The 18884-nt window shown below is 44.2% G+C and overlaps 1 protein-coding gene across 2 annotated transcripts in view; it reads right to left on the bottom strand.

Annotated features, from left to right (window-relative positions):
- The window catches only part of LOC147697735 (coagulation factor X-like), a 333359-nt gene that overhangs the window by 225479 nt on the left and 88996 nt on the right, over positions 1 to 18884 (bottom strand). For both annotated transcript variants that reach the window (XM_086934407.1, XM_086934406.1), the window contains exon 4: positions 12946 to 13056. In XM_086934407.1, the coding sequence (XP_086790533.1) occupies positions 12946 to 13056 (111 nt within the window). The remainder of the gene's footprint in view (positions 1 to 12945; positions 13057 to 18884) is intronic.

Genomic DNA, 18884 nt, shown 5'->3' with positions numbered 1-18884 from the left:
CTTTGCTAGAACACTGCAAGACAGGGAGTTTCAGTTTTTGCTGTTTTTGTTTTTTGAAATAATGCTAAAAGTTGAAACACTGTATGAAACGTTACAAAAACGTGAAATAGATACTATCCATGTGGAAACAGCTATCAACGACTTTGTCACAAGCACAACGAAAGTCAGAGAAGAGGTTGACAATTTAGACAGCAAACTGCCAAATGATTCTACTTTCTCTAACCGCAGAAAAGACATCAGCAGTCTAGTCCGAATTTCCAAAGAGATATGTGACACTAAAATTATGCAGGCAAAGGAACGCTTTTCTTTTAAAAGGAATTTGGTGAGTGCCACATTACTAAGAAGTGATCTGTTTGCTAAATATGATATTTCCTTCCCTGAGCAAGCACTGAATACCGCTGTGGATGCTTACCCTATGCTCAACAAAGAGGATCTGAGAACAGAACTAACTGTACTGTATGGAATGCATGTATACCGGCAGGCCACTAATGCAATTAAATTGCTTGCTTTAATTCTGAACCTTAACATGCAAAACACACTGACAGAAACAGTGACTTTATTAAAAAATACTCATCCCCACACCGATGACAACAGCAGAGGCGGAACGTTCCTTTCCGCTTTGAATAGAATTAAAACATTCCTGAGAAATGCCATGATTCAGGAAAGGCTGAATGCCTTAGCAATGCTTTCCATAGAGAGTGAGTTAGTTAAAAGAATACCAGACTTCAATGTTCAAGTCATTGAGAAGTTTGCTTCCATGAAAACCAGACGTGCTTATTTTCATTACAAAAAGTGAACACTCTATTTAAATGCTGCTAGTTGGCGTCCTGTTTATTTGTTTGTTATTAAAATACATCTGTGAGGTACTCAGCAATGCATTGTGTTTCAAAGTCTGTTATGAAGCTCTGTGGTTATGATGAAGATGAATAAGCAGCTACCTATGTTATATGACACCACTTTATTAATGTAATAACTGCACTTTCACAATTGCTTTATTAACCTTCCTGCTTTCACAAATGTGCATAAAAAAGGCACCATTTGTCCACTCTTTTTTCAAAATTTTCTCGGGGGGAATTCACCCCGAACCCTCCTTAAGGGGTTCAGGCTCGCTCGCTACGCTCGCTCGCCACGGTGCAGTACAATTTTCATTTTACGCCGAACCACTTTCAAATGTCACCAGCCGCCACTGTTCCCTTAGAGTCTACTTCTTCTGATTCCAGGGTAGATCTAAGTGATTTTTTGATAATTATCGCTATTCCTTTAATGTTACAATCTTGTGTAGTACACATGTATGTGTCTACCCATCTTAGATTCTTTATTATTTGGGCCCATTCCTCTTTTAGTAAGTGTGTCTCTTGTAATATGATAATTTCACTTTCTGATGTTCTGAGATACTCAAGAATTTTATTCCTCCTGCTTTTTGTCCTCATACCGTTTACGTTCCAGGAGAGTATTTTTAGGTCTTTACTCGTACTCCCCATCTGTCTTATTTCCCCTTGACGCATCGCGTTCCGGTATACTGTTTGTTTTATTATTTATGGTAAGAAACTCCTTTTCATTTTTCCATCTTTTCCGACTTTTGAGGATTTTTTTCTTAATTTTTTCCCTATTTTGCTCCCCACCCTTTTTCTGTTTCATGCATTTTTTGTATTTTCTTTTTTGTGCTTTGTCATTACCCTCCCTGGGGAAGCCTCCTTCTTCTTTTCTTAGGGTTATCTTCTTAACCCTTAGTAGCTCCTTGACTCTTGACTCTTGACCTATGTGTGTTTAAAATTATTGCATCGCCTTACACCATTATTCTACCATTATTATACCGCTCCTGAGATCCTAAAGAGGGTTTCTCCATTAACATATTAGTTCCTCTGACAAGATTTTCTCTCGCATTAGCTCAATAAGACATTTAACCTCCTCTGGGTCTCTTATATTTCTCATTTTATTTCGCCACATTATCCTTAGTGATGGAGGAAACTTCATCTGTACTGTTGCACCGAGTTGTTGCAGCTCTGATATTAGATTTCCCAGCTCCCATTGCCTGTTTTGGGTGGCCTTCGACATGTCAGATCTGATTCTGAAGGTTCAGTTATCTTTGTTGAAATTTCCCTTTTTCAATGCCTCTCCCAGACTTTTTTCCTTTAATGTGTAAGTTTTGAAGTTGATAAGTATTTTTCTAGGTGTTTTTCTTTCCTTGTTTTTACCGAATGGATCTCTATGTGCTCTTTGAATATCTTCTTCTAACAATGCTTTGTCAGTCCATGGAAAATGTTCTGATAGAAGTTCTACCACATATTTCTTAATATCGGAACCTTCCTGATTTTCTGGTACATTTAATATCCTTATATTATTTTTCCTGGCTTGATTTTCAAGCGACTCCATCTTCTCATTTATTATTTTGCTCTCCTGTCTCAAGGAATTTATCTCCTTCTGGTTCTTTTCCACCTTTTTGTTCAACTGGCCAACTTCGCTCTCCACAGCCGTCACTCTGTCCCCCAATTCGTTAAGCTTGTTGTCCAGTTTCTCACACAATTCCTGAATTTTATCTTGCTTGGCCTCTGATATGGTGAATTTTTCTCGCATCTCCGTCCATATCTTTTCAAGAATTTCATCTGTGTTCTTCTTAGAAGTAGAATCTCCTATTTTTTGTAACCCAGTCACTCCATCTTCATCATCATCCGTTCTCTCCCCTCTTAATTCTGCAACCACGATGTCTTTAGCAGCCCCGTTTGCCATGGTTGTTTTTTGGGGGGGCAGCTTCAACTTCTTCCTTACCTGCCGCTTTGATTTTCCAAAAAGTGTCTAAATTCTTGAGTGCTACCTTGCTCTTATTCTTGCTTGGAGCTCTTTTATCAGGGTCTAAGTTTATTTGTGTCTTTGAGTATAGATCAGCTGTAGCAGGAGAGAGCGCGTTTTCTTCTTCTCCTAGATCAGGGGGGTCTGGGGGGTCTTTTGGTGACAATTGTACCTGTGTCTGCGCCTGCTCCCCCGTGTGTGGGCTCTGCTGTCGCTGAGCTTTAAAGTAAGTTCTCAATGACGGAGTTACAAACGAATCAGTCTCTAAATTTAAGTATTATCAAATTTCAAGCTGGGCCAGAACTATTCCTGCAAATAACCAAGAGAATGAAAAGCTGGAAAAGGAAATGGTAAAAAACTCACCCATTAGTAAATAGGTTGCAAAGTGGTACTGGGCCTTAATAGATGCAGGAGATGGAGACACACAGATCGAGGACCAAATCTGGGGGAGAGACTTACAAATAGCTGATCTGGGCAGAATATGGGAAAAATCCGCAGGAAAATGCTGGTCAACCCTAAAGTCAGCGGCTTTGAGAAGAAACCATCTATACACAATGCACCGAGCATACTGGACACCGAAAAAACTGTCCAAATTTAAAAACGCAGGAGTAAAAAAATGTCCGAAGTGTGGGGAAGAAAGGGCAGATGATGTCCACATGTTCAGAAACTGCCCCCTACTAGAAGAATACTGGAAAGAAGTTGGTAAGACCGTGAGCATAATCATGCACAAACAGCTAACTGTAAGTACAACTCTTACTCTTTTTGGGATCGAAGACACAAGAGATGGAGGGGGATTACCTAAATGTCAAGAAAACCTACTCTTTTTGCTAATTGTATTGGCAAGGAGGGAGATCTGCATCAACTGGGTGGGGACATCTCCTCCAACACATGGAGATTGGATGAACTCTGTCTTAAGGATTAACAAACTAGACAGGAGGAGAAATACCTGTAAGAGATTTAAATATTGGGAAATCTTCGAAAATCACCTAAATTCCAATATAGGGTTCGCACACACGGTCCCATGATTAATGCGAATCAACATCTGGTGGGCGAGTATGATACTCGTCGAGTAACCAAGGTGGCTAGCTCCCCCCGCATCTCCAAATCAGATTTGTTACTATGTAATGGTTTAAGGGCACTCCTCTGAAATCACCGAGAAGACGGTGGACTCCCCAAATAAGAGAGACCAAGGGGCAATTCCAGTAAATGGAATAAGAGGTAGAAGCCTGACACTCCACATACATAGAATTTTCTCTCAATATGAGGATACAAAAAAAAAAAGTTAAAAAGGAACTGCTCTGAAAACTAAAGACTTTGAGAAACATGCCAGGATTTTAACTGAAAAATTTGTTGATAGAGGCTACCCAAGGCGCATGGTAAAACATGCATATAAGAGAGCAAAATACTTCAATAGGGACAATCTTTTTCAAAAAAACAGAAGCAAGAACAGAAAGAGAAACCTTTAATTTGTGTGACCAACTACAGTGCAAATAGTAACAAAGTCAAAAACATTGTTAATAGGAACTGGCACCTGGTGACCAATAAGAACAAGGAGAAACTACCCAAAACCGATGTTCGCCTTTAGGCACAATCAAACAATTAGACAAAGCCTAGTCCATACTTATAGAGAGGAAATTACAACATCACAATTGAGCATAAATAACGCCCCGCTCCCCACAGGTCCCTTTCCTTCTGGAAACTGTACCAATTTCGAGAATGCCCTTAAAGGGAATCTTGTGGAGCATAACAACATAAAACATAAAGTAAAGTCCTTTATAAATTGTAGGTCAAAGAATTTAATATACCTTATAAAATGCCCATGTAATCTAGCTTATGTTGGGGAAACATCTCGTGAGATCCGCCTGAGGATCAACGAACACAAATCAGCGATTCGCACAAAAAAGCGAGGTGCACCCTTAACAGACCATTGGCAGGAAGCTAGCCACATAATTAAAGATCTCTTATGGTGTGGGCTAGAAAGTATTCAGATGAATAACAGAGGTGGGGATGTAGATTTAAAAAGAAAGAAACATGAACAATTCTTTATGTCCCGGTTTAACACAGTAAGAAAGGGACTCAATAATAAAGAAGACTGGGAACGCATTCTGTGAAGCATTACCTCTGAATATAGAGCACACTCCCTGTAAGGTTGAAAAACATTAGATTTGGTCACCATATACATCCCGAACATCTGGGTATAAATAAAAACAGCCTTTCAAGACCTCAGAGCATAAGCTTCAGAGTTTTATTCTGGTAATGAAAAATACAATGAACAAATAGCCAGATAATATGCTCCTGTAATAAATTCATTTTAAAATGAATATACTATGATACTAGTTCTGGGTGTATGATGCAACCGTTGTGGTCAGGCGGTTCCCAAGGAGATATGTCCTACTTTAACAATGATAAAGTGGACTTTAATATGAAAGGTTACAAATAAAGTTATGTGTTGAGATCATCATCGCAGAAGTTAGACGAGACTAAAGAACTACCAGGGTAGTCCGTGGTTTTCCTTGTAACATCGCGAGAACTCAGACTACAACAAGTACGATCTGACATGTTCCACCAAAAACCGCGATCGTATGAGTTGCTAGATAACCCCTAGTTTAATTAAGAACATTCTCAAAACATTAGGCAACCGCGTAAGAATAAACGTAGGGAATGATACGAAATAGAATGGTTATGATTGAAAACACTTATTCAAATGGGTTGAAATCCTCTACCAAATGGCGAATACTATCACACGTCACACTGGGCGTGCTCAGACTCACGGCAAGATCTCGCGGGAGTGACCTAAAAACGCAACCCGCGAAAACCGGTATTGATATAAAAACATGCAGAGACAAGCTAGGAAACTTTATGATTTACGAGAATACGAGGCACAAGTGGAGCAGCGAGGCCGAATACAGAAGTAAAGGTAAGACGGGTCCATTCACGTATCCATTGTTGAGGGCTCCATTATTATTCTGTGGAATCTAATTGATCTTAGAACATATGAAAAGCGGCACCGCAGTGACCTAAACGGGAGGGTCCCTATATTATTTTCAATAAGGGTGGGAAATAGCACTCAGTAGCCCGACCACGGTCGTAAATCGACGTTGAGAGCCATTTGAACACAAGTGTAGCAGTTTACCAATTAAACAACCGCAGATATGTGACACGAGAAAGTGCCTATGCGGTACGGCACGGTGAATTAATAAATGCAGGCACGAAAGGCCTTAACAGTATGAAATTGGCTAGTAAAATTTGGGATGGGAGAGCCCGAGGGAAAGAATATAGATAGAAATGCTAATCTATCTCGGCGCTGTCTAATAATATTTCAAAAAATCGTATGAAGAGACAATGCCAGAAAGTTATTCTTTATCGTTGCAAGTAATAATGTCAAAGTAGAGCTCCTCAAAAGAATGTAGAGAGGTGCAGCTTTACCCTTAGAACAAAGTAGAGAACCCTGATTTGAAAAAAGTAACCGAATTATCAAAATGCAATCTAACTTATAATACATACTTACCGAAGTGTACATTGTATTTTAGCGCTGGTCAATTAAAAAAGACTGCGAGTATAAGACAAATAAGGAGGACGTTGCGGATACTGTCAAAAAATCCAGTCACGCTCAGCTCCAAAGGCCAGCACCCTGACTTAAGGGTAAGTGTATTTTCAGATATTAATCATAGCAAACAAGAGCATGTCGAGTATAACACTAAGGGTCCATTCATTTATTTTCCGACACAGCCAAACTTCTACATATCCCGGTGGCCCCCTTGACCTTGACTACATTACAGATAACAAAAAGTGTGAAGGTATTTAAAATATATGGAACAGGCTGAGAACTCACAGTAATAACAATAATAGAAATAAGATAAATTAAAAGAGACTAAGGAAGTTAATTATCTATTCCCATTAAGGAATTTGTACCCGAAGGTGAATTCATCACTTAATATATCAATAAAAGCACCTGTATAGAAGAAGGTGACCTGGTTAATGAAAAGAAGAACCTCAAATTGATAACAGAGGTGGCAATAAACTCCCGGTTTTTCAAAAAGGTATGCATATTAGTAGGTTATATACGTGTCATTTGTAGTTTGTTACTGCCTCCTAGACAGTTTCTTTAGAGGTAACTTGGCCCCATATAACTCAAACCCAAAATTGGAACCATATAACAAAAGAAGCAAAAGTGCCTACAAGTATTGTTTTGACTATGTTCTAGATAAATGTACAGCTCAATGTTGTAGTTTAAGAAAAAGTGTTGAAAATAATAACATGATATATATCTAATTGTATGTTTCTTTTTAAATAGAACTTTGTCCTGATGAAGGTGTTATAACAAAAAAACGAAACGCTGCATCGACAACCTAGATTTTATTGTTCTTTATGTAAATTGATACATTTTTATTCAACTTGTATTTCATTGTTCCAGATGTGAATTGGCACAATTTTTAATCTTACCGTTTGGCACTGTATTTGTGTATTATATACTGCTTTGAACGTAATAAATTGTACAATTTTTAATTTTTAACTTTTGACTCTATTATATGTTTATTTGTACATTTGTACCTTTGGATATATGGTTACTATTGAATTGGCTTCTTGAGTTATGAGGGGGAATATATGATATTTTGCACTTTTGGAAACACAGGGACTTTACTTCCTTCTTTACATATGTCTCCTTGTCACAAACTGGAATATTAAGGAGACCTCCCTTCTTTTTGATAACTTTATCTGCCGGCCTTCAGAAAGACATTACCAGGGCTAGGAACACATCCCTGGCTCGGGCCCTGACATGCACCTGTGCCTCCCCCGTTTGTGACATGCCAAGCTTCACAGATAAAGGAAGCAGTGGGTACTGCAGACTTAAGCCCTGCACTACCTGTGGCGGCAAGCCACCCAGCCTGTCACCCCACCCTTTCCCAACTAATTACAGAGTTGGGAAAGCATTGCATGAAAAAGAAGAGACTGAAACCTGGTCCCTGCTACTGTGAAGGTTTGAGGCTTCATTTTAATGTTCCAGATTTGGAAGCAGGAAGGAGCAAGAGTCCCAATGGGATCTGCAGCAAGATAAATTAAAAAAACACAATTTTAAATATTGTGTGTTGTGCTTATGTATAAGAGTGGGTGTCTGTGGGTAACAGTGTGTCTGTGAGAGTGTGCCTCTGGGAGCATGCCTATATGGGTCTGTGTGTGTATGAGAGATAGTGGAAGAATCAGTGGAGGGAGTCAGTGAGTGAGAATGAGTGATAAGAAGAGTGAGTATAAGCGTGAATGAATGATAGGGAGAATGGCTGTAAGTGTAACCAAATATTGCTGTGTGTCAGACTGAGTGAGTCACAGTCTGAGTGAGACAGAGTGAAAATCAGTGAGACTGATTTCGTACATATGAGACTGAATGAGTTGGGCTGAATGCGAATGATTGAGACTAGGTGAGTCAGTGAGATTGAATGGATGAGATTGAGAGTGAGATTGAGTGACTGAGAATGAATGAAAATGAGTGAAATGAGTGAGATTGACAGAAGGAATGAGAGTTAGTGAGTGAGTCTAAGTGAGTCACAGTCCTAGTGAGTTGGAGAATGAGTGAGACTGAATGAGTTAAAGAATTAGGTGATTTTTTAGCACTTGACTATTTGATTTTTGATTTGATTTTGGATTTGTATAGCGCTCAAATGCCGAGGGCGTCTTGTCGCTGTTGCCAGAAAGAACCAAAAGGCTATAGCCAAAATTCCCAATGTTTTCCCAAATACTTCAACTGCTGTGGAGATACCAACGTTTTGGCACTAATATCTCCTCAAACCCACTTGGATGGAGAATGTTAGGAACTTTACCGGCGCTTAAGTTGGTGATTATAAGCATTTAAGTCATGATTTCATCGATACAGTGGGATGCGGTGCTCCCTCTTAAAGGCTTTGATTGGGAGGTGAATGTAAAGCTGCTATTGCTGTGTGTTTTTCCTATAAAGTTTTTGGGGGGACACACATTTTGCTTCTGTAGTTCTGTATCCACTTACTTCTTTGATGTAAAATGGGATTCTGCAGAGAGAGAGAGCAATGTTACACTGTGAGATAATGTGCGATTCTATGAGTTAAGTTTTCATGCAGCCCATGTCCCTTGAGCTGTTCTGGGAACTCACTGAGGGAGTCTTAGACCTTACATTTGCTCACACACATGACAAAGAAGGCGAGTCATACTTCTGCCACTCTGCACTGGAGATTTACTGAGCCCTGCTCTCATGAACCACAGGATGCACACCTGCTCGAGCACGGAAAGCTATATTTGCTATGCAAGAGTGGTATCATGATGAGCTGCGCTGGTTCAGCTCAGATCCATGCATGCAGAAAAAGGGTTTTTAGTGTTTCAGAATTTTTCAGGGCGCTCTACCAGATGTAGACGCTAAAGTAATCGGATGGACAGAGTAAGTAAGGTGCAAACAGGCGAGCGGAGAAGACCCTTAACCGCTCAACAGTATGTTATACAGGCTAACATACAAACAATTACTACAGTATTACCTATGCACACAATAACAGGAATCCTTCAAAGTCGTGTACAGTTATGACACATCATTAAGGAAAGGCCAAAGTCAACAGAACCACAATAAAATCATTAACGTAGAGGTGCTTTATAAAGATTTAATGGTTCCACAACCAGCCCAGATCCATGCCCGTTGTTTGTTACTGGAGCGTCTGAAATTTAAAAACGCTAACAATGAATCTCTACACTGGGTTCATTGAATTTACTTTACCCACTGCAGGTGCACAAAAACCAGAAAAAAACAGGCTTCCGGCTCTGCGCGCTGCCCCTGGGCTTGTTTCATCAGGGACTTTTCTGTGTACAGCATAGAGCCGAAGACCTGTTCTGTGCAAATGCAGGGCGTAAAGTCAATTCATTTAACCCGATAATTCAGCTAATTAGTGCTTATTTTCCGCTAGTTCGCCTTTGACACAGAGAGCAGCGTTTGCCTCTTTCTATTTCTGATCTGTCGTGTCTAAAAATAAAGCTCTAATCCAGAGAAGGGTAGGGTTGAGTGAATAATCTTTACGCAATACAGGCGCATAAAATTGTCGTTATAGGCTCTGGCGCTAGAAAGGTCGATAACACAGCCCCTGATATCTGTACATGTGCAGTCGTCAATGCCAGCAGGTATGCTAGCGCCAAGGAAGCGTCAAGCTGCAGCAGCCCGAGAGCATTATGTAGTGAATGAAATGATGAATGGTCAGGTAGATTCTTGAAGCTCTTTATTTCAAGTAAGATGAACAGGAGGAAAACCCCACCAGGAACAGGATGGTCACTGCTCAGCCCTCTCTCATCAACTGTCATTCCACATCCACACCAGGCACACTAACATTCCATTCACTCTGTCATCCAGCATTCAACATTCCACACAGACATCACATACATACTGGCTGAGCAGCAGGCAAGGAGATAACATAAGGCACAACATATCCCCTTTTCTTCAATGGAAATAAAACACAATAACAAAATACATAGCAATAAAGCAACAGGTAAAACTTGCAATATATATGTATATATATATATATAATAAGACCAGAATAAGAAAGATAAGAGAAAGGGAGGCTAAAGGGAGGCTGAGTAAGGATAAGCAGCAAGAAAAGAACAGCAAAGGAAGAGTGCAGAAGAGAAATTGAGAGAATAGACTAAGCAAATATAGCTAAACACATCCCCTTCCCTTGGGAACAATAAAATTGTAAAATGCAAAAGTACCAATGTATTTATAGAATAACTGCACAGAAGGCACAGCTGAGGCTAAGTACAAAGATTACGTAGGGCAAAAACAGTAGAAAGGGCGCGCGCATACCCGCACTGAATATGTAAAGAGACCAGCTCTGAACAACCCTACGAAAAATAACCTTAAACCTAAAGTACCAGCAATCACAAGAAGCACCAATCATGAAGCTAAATTTGCACCACCAAATACATACCATGTAAATAACAACAATTAATTAAATCATAAAGGCAATACAGACTCATTACTGTATAAAGCACTGAAAGTAATACAGACTTACTGGAATTGCTGTACCAAGCATTGAAAGTAATACAGGCTTGAATCGCTGTATAAGGCATTGAAAGTAACACAGGCATACTGTATGAAGCATAAACGTATAACAGACTTATAAGAATAACTGTAAAAAGCATTGAAAGTAACACAGACTTGAATTACTGTAAAAAGCATTGAAAGTAACACAGACTTGAATTAATGTATGAAGCATCAAACGTAATACGGACTATTTGAAATACTGAATTAGCATTGGAAGTAACACAGGCTTAAAAGAATAGCTGTATAAAACACTGAAACGAAACAGCCTTGCATAAACATTTATAAAATAATAATAAACGCAGAACAGCAGACTTACTAGATTGCTGTAAGAATTACTTTAAATATAACATCTACATAAATTGCTGTATAAATTATTTAAACATCACTGCAACCTTACTAACTGAAAGGCAGCCCAAAATGAATTGCTGTATAAATAATATAACATTGCAGGCTTAGGGATATAACTGTATCAGTTACTAAAGTCTTACAGTCTTATTTAAATTGCTGAAATACCTACAACATAACCTATAAGTAGTAAGAAAATGAGCCCCATGTATAAATATGAGCTCCATGAAACAATGACAAGTAGAGTACCAATTCAATCCAGAAGATGGCAGTAAGACCATAACTAAAGCATCCCACAACTAAAGAAACAGCACAAAGAACATACATTCCAGCGGAGTCATAGAATAACCATTTCACTGACATTATTGTTCCATTATAAAGGAAGAATTTGCCACGTCTGTGCTTCCCTGCGACACCTCAAGGTACGAGAGGCCCACGATCAAAAGGAAATCACTGTGCTCAGCGTGACAGAAACCGGCAATATTCGAGACTTCTTATAGTAACGCTTGCGCTTCTCTCACCATGCCCCAAATGTGTATGTTCTCCTCTTTTACCTCGCGCTGTCCGAGCAAGATTGGAATGGAAACGGGGGGCTTGTAATGGAAGCGTGAAGACGTGCTGAAATGTACAAGGAGAAACGCGCTGTGACCTGAGAAATACCAGCGCTGGCAGAGCGTCAGAAGAACGCGCTTCACAGCCCCGTTAGTCAGGAGTGACGCAACATGGGGTCCGTCTTCAAGATGGGTGGCGTAGCATTGTATCGTGTTGCCATGGAGACGAACACCAAGATGGCTGGCAAAGATTGTCATGACGTTACACGCACCCCTCACGACCAGACGCAGGCAAAGATTCTCATACGTCATCATAAGCAGGATGGCTTCACCGTGGAAGGAGCTCTCCGTGTGAAAGATCAAGGCAGTTGGCAGTTGGAAAGTAAGATCGCTCATCTAATCTTACCAAATTAACTACAGACTTCCACACAATAGAATTTTAATGAAAATCACCCGTTTTTCAATAGAAATGACTCGTTTTTCCTCTTTGCAGCAAACTGTATTTTGGACACTTTTAAAAATGTCTTCCTCTCAAACTTCTTCACATCTGAATATTTAAAATGAAAAGCACTCGTTTTTCCTCTCTTCTTAGTAGCAAGTAAGCGAGTGTCAGAACAGCACTTGTCAATAAATAGTCTTTAAAGTATACTCGTTAGGCAGTCTTCTAAACAGTACTTTTAATTTAAAGGTCAAACAAATCTCATTGGGTTTGTGACCTTGATTTGGCACTTACTAGAGTTTAGGGCGACCGATTTTGGGGTCACTGGTGGGGTTTCGAAGTGCCAGGCAGCATAAAAAGTTTAGAAATGTAAAAGTCCTTTACCTTAATTGTATTGCTTGAAGGTACCTTAATTCGCTTGTAAATAGTAACTTGCACGCTGTAAGTTCTTCAAACGTCGCCAAAATGTAGTGAATGAAATGATGAATGGTCAGGTAGATTCTTGAAGCTCTTTATTTCAAGTAAGATGAACAGGAGGAAAACCCCACCAGGAACAGGATGGTCACTGCTCAGCCCTCTCTCATCAACTGTCATTCCACATCCACACCAGGCACACTAACATTCCATTCACTCTGTCATCCAGCATTCAACATTCCACACAGACATCACATACATACTGGCTGAGCAGCAGGCAAGGAGATAACATAAGGCACAACATATTACAAATAAAACGAAGCACTAGAGTGCCGAGCAGAATGGAAACAAAAATTGGAAATGCTTACCTCTTTCACAATTTACACCTTGAGTTCCGTTTATGCAATGGCATTCATAATGACCATTCACTTGCATACACGTTCCGTCATTTTTGCAAGGGTTTGGAAAACATGGGTTACCTGCCCACAAAAAACAGGAAAGTGATACGGTTAAACATATTCCTTTTCACTACGTAGGCAAGACAACTTCAGAAATTACTGGCTTTTTTCATCTAACAATGCGACGCGATCTGAAACATGTACTTTGGTTTTTAACATATTAACTATAGGTTGAAAAATTCCATTAAAGGGCTGCTGAACTTCCAAGCCATGCCTTCCCTGGACCGGAAACAAGCTTCCGAGGACTTATGGCGGTCAAAAGCGGTACAAAAGGGGGTGGTGATGGACGGAGCATCTGAACCAATCAAACACTCACACCCAGTCAAAAGATCTGGGTCCAGGGAAGGCATGGCTTGGCAGTTCGGGCTGGACTGTTCCCATGAGACACAGGGTCAGACTGATTTGCATATAGCCATGTCTAAACTGGGGTGGTAGAGTGGGCTAAAGAAAGGTGATGGATCAAACCCATATCTTTTGACTGGGTGTGAGTGTTTGATTGGTTCAGATGCTCCGTCCATCAATACCCCCTTTTGTACCGCTTTTGGCCACCATAAGTAGGGTAGGGTATGCTCAGACGTGAGTCCCTTGCTCACTTTGCCACTGGGTTCAAGCAAGCCGGCCTGAAGACGGCTGGAATGCCAGAAACGGGTCCTCAGAAGCTTGTTTCCGGTCCAGGGAAGGCATGGCTTGGCTTGGCAGTTCAGGCTGGACTGTTCCCATGAGGCACAGGGTCAGACTGATTTGCATATAGCCATGTCTGAACTGGGGTGGCAGAGTGGGCTAAAGAACGGTGTTGGATCAAACCCAGATCTTTTGACTGGGTGTGAAAGTTTGATTGGTTCAAATGCTCCGTCCATCATCACCCCCTTTTGTACCGCAGTTTAATGTGCAGCATGTGAATCTAGAATACGCAAGCTATACAGCACTGGCTCTTCAGTTTCATAACTTTAAATATCCAGTTACATATGCTGTTCTGACACTTTCTGGCTGGATCTTCAAATCAACCTTGTGTAACAGCCCAAACATCCTCTGTTTTTTTATTTTTTTTTATTTATACATTCACAGCAAATTGCACAAACAAGTTAAGAAAATCAAAAATTCATATACATTTACAAATTAATTACAGCGAAGAGAGTTCAAATAATAATCCAACATCTCATTCTGCCCACGATACTTGAACCCCTATCTTTCATTGTTCCATCAATTATTCTGTACATTTCAATCCTCAAAGTAATGCCGAAACGCGCTCCAGATTTTTATACCCAATTTCTTTTTCCTCAAACCCCTAATTGAAAAGAGACCCCACTCCAACTTAAATAAACTATACATTTTAGCGCGCCATTGATGAAAATCAGGTGGTTTTTCCTGAAACCAATCAGTAGCTATGCATAACCGTGCAACAGTCATAGCAAAGAAAATAAAATGCCTATATTGATACAATGGCTCCAGAGACCGATCCTTCGATATTTTCCCCAACAACATCATAACAGGTGTTATATCTACAGGCATTTTTATTACATGAGCAAGAAACTTTTCAATTCTATGTCAGGACCGGAGGCTTCGGATTATGCCATTCTTTCATCGCTTTATTCTCTACAGCAGCAAGAAAAAATATAACATAACTACTTTTCCCATGAACATTTGGGGGAAAGAATAAAGTCAAACATGAGTCCTATTACAGTGTCCATGTGCAGGTGTCTCCCATCATGCTCCACTGTACTTGTCTCCTCCTCTTTCTTTGCTGCTCGCAGCAAGTTAGGTTAGTTTTTTCCTTCTCTCCTGGGTTTTGGGTTTCTGTGTGGTGCCTTTGGCCTTTGGGCCGGGTGTCGGGTTTCTGTTCTTTCTCCACAGATTCCCTTGATTGGTCGCTGGACGCCTAGTGCGCTCCTTACCCGATCTTTGCCCAGTAGTGTGCGGTGTGGTGGCGCGGCCACCAGGGGCCGGTGTCTCGTTGCTGAAGGGGCGCTCCCAGAAGCTTCTGGAGTGTTCTGGCGCGCTCCTGTCACCAGCGGACCCGTGCCTAGCCTCCCGGCTCTGACACCCTGCAGGGTCGCAATTAGGTTTTCCCTTGCTTCTGAACGCCCTTTGGGTTGTACCTTTGACGAACACCCTACGGGGTCGTAATTGTGCTGTGGGGACGCTTTGCCGGGAGGCGCCCCAAGACTCTGTGGGCTGCATCTGGCCACCCATATCGCTGGGACTCCCCAGACTATAGAGCGCCCTGAGGAGGGTCATTGGCCTTGTCTGCCGTCCCGTTGCTAGAGCCTAATTTAACTCGCTATGCAGGGGAGCGCGGACAATTATCCGGAGGAGGACCCCCTGAACTATGTCCCGTTGGACGATGACTTTTACCAGGCGGTCGACGACTCCATCTACCGCGCGGTCGACCAGGCTATGGTCCCCCTGGAGCAACGTCTTTCGGCGCGCCTGGACGAGGCCTATGCCAAGTTTGCCGCCTTGCTTCCGGCGCCTGTCCCGGCCTCCGGGCCAGATTCGTCCCCTACCCCCCCTCCTCCCAAGAAGCCTTGCACTGATTCGGTGGCTTTCGCTAGGGTAAAGAGTGCCTTCAAGGCCCTGGAGGACGCACAGCCTCCCGCTCCTCTTCCCTCGGAGGCTCTACCGCTTTCTCCACCTGCGATGTCTCCGGACCCGCAGCGCGACGACGACGACTCTCCGGACTCGGAGGAGGAGGCCTGTTCTTCCAGGTCGTGGCTCCCTTCTCAGCCCTCATCCTCCGCTGGTCCGTCGGACATGCTGGACCCGGACGATATCGTCCACCCCCGTTCATCAGAGTGGGTCCTGTGTGACAAAGTGGCCCAGTATGTCGCTAATAGGCTGAGGAAGCCGGTGGACAAAGATGCTAGTAGCCGCCTGCGCGCGGAGTGTCCCCGGCCGTCGTTGGAAGGCAAGGTGGCCATGACCCCGGACATCGATCCGAAGATGGCGACCTTCCTAGAGAAATTTGTCAAGGACCCGCAAAAGGGTATCGACAGGTCCTGGCGCACTTGCCAAGACAAGCTTCTGGATGCTGTCGGGCCCCTTACCAAGATCCTGGACATGGCGGAGGAGGCCAAGGTGCCGGGTGACGCGATTTCCCCGGAGGTTCTTTCCAACTGGGCCCAGAGAGCCATTATTTTCCTTGGCAACGCCAACTGCGCCCTCTCTACGGAGCGGAGGCGCTCCCTGCTTATCAAGGTGGATCCCAAGCTGGGCGACCTCGCCTCGTCGGAGGCGGGTGCTGTGAACCGTTCATCAAAGAACTGGGGAAGTTTGTTGCCACCTTCACGTCCCTGGATCGTGCCCAGTCCAATATTAAAAAGGTTTTCGCGCCCCGGGTTTTCGACAAGGCCGGACGAGGCAGGGGCCGCTCGTTCGGCCGGGGCGCCTGCTCAGATCGAGGTCAAGGCTCCGGACGTGGCCAGTACCAGGATAAGGCCAGGTTCAATAATTTCTACCCCACGAGAGGCCGGAAGTTCGGAGGTCGTGGTGGTCAGCGTGGCCAACAGCAAGGCGGGGGCCGAGGTGAGTGTACTGCCTTCCGCGAGCTTGAAAGTGGGGGGGCGCTTGGCGCAGTTTCTTCCTGCATGGGCCTCCCTTACCAGCGATGCTTGGGTGCTGCAGACGGTTCAGGGCTTCCAGATGGAGTACCATGGCCGTCCGTGTCAGCTACAGCGTCCTCGCCCCATTACCTTCTCCCAGCGCGATGCGGCTTTGGTGAGCGAAGAGGTCGCTGCCCTCCTCCAAAAAGGGGCGATTTGTTGCGCTTGCGAGCACCCCTCAGGTTTTATAAGCAATCTTTTCTTAGTCGACAAGGTCGATGGGGGCAGTCGCCCCGTGATAAATTTGAAGGAGTTCAACGAGTGGTTGGTGTATCAGCATTTCAAAATGGAAGGGATACATCTCCTGCGCGACGTCTTGCGACAGTCCGACTGGATGGTCAGGCTGGACTTGAAAGACGCTTACCTAACGATTCCCATTTTTCCCCCTCATCGGCGTTTCCTCCAGTTCAGGTGGGACGGCCAGGTTTACGAGTTTACCACTCTTCCTTTCGGGCTCTCCTCAGCACCGTGGTGCTTCACAAAGGTGTTGCGGCCGGTGGTAGAGGCATTGCGGGCTCAGGGGGTCAGGATGATAGTCTACCTAGACGATATGCTGCTCATGGACCAGTGCCCCGAGAGACTGCGGTCACAGTTGCAGTCGGCGGTCAACCTTTTGCAAGGCCTGGGGTTCGTGATCAACGAGAAGAAGTCTCTCTTGGTTCCCATGCAGTGCGCTACGTTCCTCGGTTTCACCATAGACTCGGTGGCGGCCACCTTGAGCCTGCCAGCCAGGAAGATGGCGCGGATCAGACACGAGTTGCGACAAACCCTAGCGAAGCGGATGATTTCCTTGTGCCACCTGGCGAGGCTAGTGGGCCTGTTGTCCTCTTCGATCCAGGCTATCTTCCCGGGACCCCTTCATTACCGCGCCATGCAGCGCCTGAAGGCGTACCACCTGCGGAGAGGCCTGACGTACTCTCAGCTGATTCCTTTGTCGGAGGACGTGAGGGACGAAATGCGGTGGTGGCTTACGCACGTGGAAGCCTGGAATGGCCGTGCGATTTTCGGTTCCGCCCCAGATATCGTGATAGAGTCGGACGCCAGCCGTTCCGGCTGGGGGGCGCGGTGCGGAGACTTCTCCACGGGTGGCGCCTGGTCTGCTCACGAACAGTCCTTGCATATCAACTGCTTGGAGTTGCTAGCGGGCTCCTTCGCAGGGCAATGTTGGACCAAGGACAGAGTACAATCCTGCGTCCTTCTGAGGATGGACAACGTGTCAGCGGTCCGTTATATCAACCACCTGGGCGGTACCAGGTCCAAGATGTTAGCGGACCTGGCCAGGGATTTCTGGCACTTTTGTCTGGACCGCCAGGTGTCGGTTACGGCGGAATATTTGCCGGGCCGTCAGAACGAAGTGGCCGATTGGCACTCGAGGAATATCCTGGACGCCAGCATTTGGAAGCTGGACCCTACCCTGTTTGCGGAGCTCTCGGACCTTTGGGGCCCGTTTTCGGTGGACCTGTTTGCATACCGCTTAGACCACCAGCTTCCGCGGTATTTCAGCTGGCGCCCCGACCCTCTGGCGGAGGCGACGGGTGCGTTCCTCCAAGACTGGTCAGGAATACAGGGGTATGCGTTTCCACCATTCTCAATGATAACGCGAGTGTCAGCGTTGTTGCGACGCCAGTCGGCGCAGGTAGTGATGATCACTCCGTGGTGGAGGTCGCAAGTTTGGTTTCCAGTTCTTCTGGAACTTTCTTGGGATTTTCCGATCCTACTCCCCCAGTCTCCCCACATTCTGCTTAATCCGGAGGGAGCGCCGCACAGGTTAGTCCTGGAGGGCTCGTTGCGCCTGATGGCGTGGAGGCTTTCCGGCGACGCTGAACGTTGCCTGGCCTTTCGAGAACGGCAGAGGACTTGCTCTCCAAGGCTTGGGCCGACAGCACGACCAAACGCTACAGATCGGCTTGGCTCCGGTGGAGTCGTTGGTGTGTGCGACGGGGTTTGGATCCCGTGGGGGCACCTGTAGTGCGTGTCTTGAATTTCCTGGCGGAACTGTCTGATCAGGGCCTGGCCTATCGATCGATCAATACATTCTGGTCGGTGGTGTCTGCGGGGCACGACCTGGTTCAAGGGTCCCCGGTTGGTGAACACCCCTTAGTCTGTAGGCTCTTGCGGGGTATACGGCTTGCCCTGCCGCCGGAGCCTCGGCATTCCGCCCTGTGGGATGTGAACAGAGTGTTGAATTTGTTCCTTTCCTGGCAACCGAACAGGTTTTTAACGCGCAAAGAGTTGATGGCTAAGTTGGCC

This window comes from Lissotriton vulgaris, chromosome 8 (assembly GCF_964263255.1).
Source record: "Lissotriton vulgaris chromosome 8, aLisVul1.2, whole genome shotgun sequence".
NCBI lineage: Eukaryota > Metazoa > Chordata > Amphibia > Caudata > Salamandridae > Lissotriton > Lissotriton vulgaris.
Note: the sequence above shows the minus strand (reverse complement) of the source record. Positions and strands in the feature narration are given on the sequence as shown.